The sequence below is a fragment of the Oncorhynchus masou genome, chromosome 32 (genome assembly GCF_036934945.1).
Source record: "Oncorhynchus masou masou isolate Uvic2021 chromosome 32, UVic_Omas_1.1, whole genome shotgun sequence".
NCBI lineage: Eukaryota > Metazoa > Chordata > Actinopteri > Salmoniformes > Salmonidae > Oncorhynchus > Oncorhynchus masou.
The window spans coordinates 63,744,244-63,749,536 of record NC_088243.1 but is presented as its reverse complement, the minus strand read 5'-3'; the positions used below and the strand labels follow the sequence as shown (position 1 = coordinate 63,749,536).

At 42.9% G+C, this 5,293-nt stretch overlaps 1 protein-coding gene across 1 annotated transcript; it reads right to left on the bottom strand.

Moving 5' to 3' along the window:
• Positions 1-1,779: 1,779 nt before the first annotated feature.
• Positions 1,780-5,237, bottom strand: LOC135526453 (thiosulfate sulfurtransferase/rhodanese-like domain-containing protein 2). The gene is made up of 9 exons (XM_064954840.1): positions 4,831-5,237; positions 4,437-4,729; positions 4,223-4,331; positions 4,007-4,129; positions 3,249-3,354; positions 3,012-3,127; positions 2,739-2,897; positions 2,486-2,624; positions 1,780-2,314 (listed from the first exon to the last, which is right to left on the bottom strand). The coding sequence occupies exons 1-9, from the start codon at positions 4,966-4,968 to the stop codon at positions 2,088-2,090; spliced, it is 1,410 nt and encodes a 469-aa protein (XP_064810912.1). The 5' UTR covers positions 4,969-5,237; the 3' UTR covers positions 1,780-2,087.
• Between the last annotated feature and the right edge of the window lie 56 nt (positions 5,238-5,293).

Sequence of the window (5,293 nt, the reverse complement as noted above, 5' to 3'; positions counted from 1 at the left end):
ACTGGCTAAAGTTGTCTAGCTTGCTGGCTACTTACTGACACAAATGAGAGAACACCTCACTGAGCATTTTAATCGCCCAAGAAGAGTTGGTTAAACTGTTTTCTAATCAAAGTTTTATTTGTCACATACACGTGTAGCGAAATGCTTGTGTTTCTAGCTCTAACCGTGCAGTAATATCTAACACGTAATATCTAACAATTTCACATCAATACACACAAATATAAAGTAATGGAAGTAAGAACATATACATATTTAGATGAGCAATGTCAGAGCGGCATAGACTTAAGATACAGTAGAATAGGAGAGAATACAGTATATGCATATGAGATAAGTAATGCAAAATATGTAAACATTATTAAAGTGGCTAGTGTTCCATTATTAAAGTGGCCAGTGATTTCCATTTCTATGTATATAGGACATCAGCCTGTAATGTGCTAGTGATGGCTATTTAAAAGTAGGATGGCCTTGATTTTTTTCTCAGTCTCTCTGTCCCAGCTTTGCTGCTGACCTCACCTTCTGGATGATAGCGGGGTGAACAGGCAGTGGCTCAGGTGGGTGTTGTCCTTGATTATCTTTTTGGCCTTCCTGTGACATCGAGTGCTGTAGGTGTCCTGGAGGACAGGTAGTTTGCCACCGGTGATCTGTTGGGAAGACCACACCACCCTCTGGAGAAACCTGTGATTGTGGGTGGTGCAGTTACCGTACCAGGCGGTGATACAGCCTGACAGGATGCTCTCATTTGAGCATCTGTAAAAGTTTGTGAGGGTTTTAGGTGCCAAGCCACATTTCTTCAGCCTCCCGGGGTTGAAGAGGCAGTGTTGCATCTTCTTCACCACACAGTCTGTGTGGGTGGACCATTTGAGCTTGTCAGTGATGTGTATGCAGAGGAACTTGAAGCTTTCTACCTTCTCCACTGCAGTCCCATCGGTGTGGATAGGGGGGTGCTCCCTCTGCTGTTTCCTGAAGTCCACGATCATCTCCTTTGTTTTGTTGACATTGAGTGAGAGGTTATTTTCCTGGCACCACACTCCCAGGTTATATAGAGCGTGAGTGACTGTAACTGTGCTGCTGGCAACAATTTTTGCCAACATTTACTGACACAGTCATATTCAACAGGTGTTGTGCGTGCAACAATTCATCAGTTATTATGTGCTCTTGAACACTGAAATCAGAATAGATAGCCAGAGGAAATTTACAAACGCACCCTGTGTGAAGCTGATGTTCTATGTGACGAGCTACAGCTGGCATAACGGCGCCAGCTTGTTAGTAGGCTGATGTGCAAGAGATATAGGGTGCTTTCGTAAATTCACTCTGGCTATCTACTCCTATTTCAGAGCGCTCTCGTCAGAGTACCAGAGCGCAGAATAACATGAATTTACGAACGCGCAACACCCGTTGAATATGACGGGTGTCAATAAATGTTGGCAAAAAAAAAATATTAAATTGTTGCCAGCAGCACAGTTAGTCACCAACGCTCTAGATAACATGAAACAGTCTAACCAGCTCTGCTAGTGCGAGTGAAATGGTCAGAGTGAGGTGTTCTCTCAGGTGTCTGAAAGTAGCTAGCAAGCTAGCCAACATTGGCCTGTTAGCTTGGGTGCTTGACTGTCGGATTAACCCTACTCCCTGTCCTGAGCATCCAGTGCACACTCTGAAAGCAAAACGCTTAGGTTGAATTTACAAACGCACCCATAGATGAGATGGATCAGTGTTGATTAATCAGAGTATACTTCTAGCTAAATCAGCACCTATTTTTTTATGTTCAAAATATTGAATATGTAATCTCTAAATATAGGTTTTTATTGAACAATATACAAGGTCATGATATCGGCGACATACATGACACCTCATCATGTCACATGTAATATATAGTGTCTAATGTTAGTGCATTTTTTACTTCAGCTATTCAAGACCCATTCAAAGCAAGCTCATAAAATAACTGATGTTGAGGATTCCTTTAATACAAATAGACACTAGCGGTTTGTCACCACAACCACATTTGGGTCTGTTGAACCAGGATTGTCAAAACCATGAGGGTAAAGTTCCAGGTAAGGTCTCTGCTTAGCGCTGTTGAACGTTTTAACACATCACAATGCATCCTGGGGGATCCTGGGCCGCCCATCTGTGCACTCACACTCCTCTCTCTGTGTAGGTGTGGCAGAGGGCTCTTCTCCCTGGCCCTTGGTCTGGCAGGTGGGACAGCAGGCGGTGTGGCCCCCCTGTCTGCAGGCAGAGCAAGAAAGGACCAGCTGGCAGCAAAAGTGGGTGGAGCACAGCTGGTACTGGTCCCACGGAGAGCCGCAGTATCTGCACTCTGCAAAGAGGAGGAAGGGGAGAGGACTATTGATGAATAGGTCTCTCGTTCTAACAGGAAGGAACTTTTTCTTTGGGTTGGCACATAAGCTCAAAAACTAGACTACTGCTTACATAAAAAAGCACTGTGATAATCAGAAAGTCCTAAGGGCAATTCACAGTTTATACAGACCAGAGATGATGTCACTGTTGGAGGAGATGGCATAGCGCTCATCAAACACAAACAGTTTGCCGCGATAGAAGCCCTCAGGGAATTGTTCCATGTACTTATGAATGCCACCTTTCAGCTGATAAACATCCTTACACACATCCTGGAAGTAGGAGAGAAACATACTTTTAAACATTTGTTTAGGTTGAGCTTTTGGGTTGGATGAAGCATGTTTGTCATGTTTCAATGAGACACTGTCACTGAAAGGTAAGTTTACTTTTGAGCGGAGATAGGCTGAGCCGCGTTCACAGCGAATGCCGCCGGTACAGTACATCAGGACCTTCTTGTCTCGAAAGAGATCAAGGTTCTGGTCAACGTAATCGGGGAAGTAACTGAATTTTCGGATGTTGGGAGCCAAACATTGGCTGAACTGCCCCTGAAAGCAAAAGAATATTTGGTACATTAAACTGGCATTATTATTACTCTATATGATAAATACAAATATTCCTACAGAACACAGTGGACATATGCAGTCAAATCCAATACTTACAATTTTACTCTCATAGAAGTTCCGGCAGTCCAGCAGTATTGTATCATTGCAAGAGTCACCTTTAGACAAAAGAGCCTCCACTTCTTTGTGGAATTCTTCAGGTTCCAGGTGAGCACCTAAGTGGAAAAAACAGAGGCTTAACTCAGGGCCATATTCAACCATTACCATTTACTGGTTCCATTACGTCAAATAACATATCCAACGCAGACATACGCGAGACACATGTTATAGGCCTACCGGCTAGTCTGTGGGAGAGGGCATCTGGGTCCACTCCCATTGGCACTATTTCCTTGTAGACTCCAACTCGAAGGTTAGAGAAACACTCTGCACCCCCATCACTGGTCTAAGGAGATATTGAAAACAATAGTGAATGGATCACAGAGAAACATTTGTAAACCTTACCCCAAGCCTTTTTCTGTTGTCAATGACTCCAGCCAAGTCATAGACTGTTCTCTCTGCTACCGCACGGCAAGCAGTACCGGAGTGCCAAGTCTGGGACCAAAAGGCTTGAATAGCTTCTACCCCCAAGACATAAGACTGCGAAAACCGTTATTCAAATGGCTACCCAGACGATTAGCATTGACCCCCTTATTTATTTTTTTGCACTGGCTCTATGCACACTCACTGGACTCTTCCCACACATACTACACCGACACTCCAACACACACACACACACGCGCATATTGACGCCACACACACTTTCACACTCTTCACATATGCTGCTGCTTACCCTGTTTATCATCCATCCTGATTGCATAGTCACTTTTACCCCTACCTACATATTACCTTGTACCACTGCACATTGACGTGGCACCGGTACTCCTTGTATATAGCCTCGTTATTGTATTACTATTTACTTTTTTGTAAAATGTTCTTACTTTTTTTTTAACTCTACATTGTTGGGAAAGGACTCGCAAGTAGGCATTGCATGGTAAGGTCTACACATGTTTTATTCGGCACATGTGACAAATAATTTGATTTGATGTTGTTTTTACCTTAAAGTCTTCTTTTTCCATTATCTTGAAGATGGGATGGGAGCACATTGCCTTTATGTACAAGTCCGTCGCCACTTTTGTGCCTCCAACTGTTCCATTTATCCCCTCTGTTGCCACCCTCACCTACAGAAATGGTATTATAACTGAATGGAGTACTGAATTATAAAAAGGAAAATCATCATATTTTTACATGCCAGGATTGTGTCATTCTGTTACCTTGCCAGTTAACTGGAGTTTTTCACAAAGGGCCTTCTGCCAAGCACAGATGAGCGGTGGATCTGCCAGTGGACAGTAGCAGTAGAGCAGAAGAACCTCACCTGGGCCACTTTACATGTTACAAGAAACAGAGCATGAAAATGTATTAATTTCAGAACACTATAACATCCACTGTAATGACTCAACACTGAAAGAGCCCACGAGGAAGCCCTACTTGTGTAGTTTGTCATCGGTGATGTGACTAGTGTCAGGTATCCAGGAGAAGATGTCAACTGGCTCTTTCTCTGTTGATTGTTGTTGTGAAGCAGCTTCTTTTTCATTCAGGCTCAGTAGAATCTCAAATGTGGACTTGGTAAGCTTCTGAATGTCAGCGTCATGAGTCCTTGCCACATGTTTGTGGATAGAAGGAGGTTCCTTAAAGGTCTGGCCACAGCAATTCCAAACTGTTGTTGGAGACTCTGCCTCATGACATGAAGCTATTTTGGATGCCACGAATGTACCAAATGTCTGCAAGATAAGATATGTTTTCATTATGGCATACTAAGAAAATAAACGGAGTGGATATAGCTAGCTAATAAGATAGCTAACGTTACGTTTGTTACACTCACCCTCCTCTTACAGAATGAGTAGTACCTTCGTAAAGTTGCAGAAAGTTGGGGTTTCTCTTGTTTAAAACCATGGGTTGCAATGGTGTCAACATCTATGTTAATTAACTCATCGCAAGCCATAACATCATCGGTTGTCATGTCAATGGTTTGCTAAGACAAGAAACTAACCAGCTAGACTTTTTCTAGACTCAAGTCAAGACTGCATTTGCTAGGAAACGTTAGCCAGCCTACTTAGCTATACCAGTGGATAGCTAGCTACCCCATTTTACTTTAACTATGTCAGTAATTAAATCATTTAACGAAGCAATACAAATTGCCATAGAAATCAGTTTACCAACAAAAATGTAGCTGAAAAGTAACAGTTGCTAGCTAGGCCACACCAGTGATGAGAAACAAGGAACAAAACACAAGAATGTCGGAAGACAAATTAAGTACACAACCAAGTACGTCCGGTCAACCTCCG

Bases quoted from the DNA above. Each gene is read 5' to 3' on its own strand.
- LOC135526453 (XM_064954840.1), bottom strand. From the start codon at position 4,968: ATGACAACCGATGATGTTATGGCTTGCGATGAGTTAATTAACATAGAT. The intron at 3,355-4,006 runs GTAAAAACAACA...ATATCTCCTTAG, and splicing joins TGGAAAAAGAAGACTTTAAG to ACCAGTGATGGGGGTGCAGA. The intron at 3,128-3,248 runs GTAGGCCTATAA...TTTTCCACTTAG, and splicing joins CCTCTCCCACAGACTAGCCG to GTGCTCACCTGGAACCTGAA.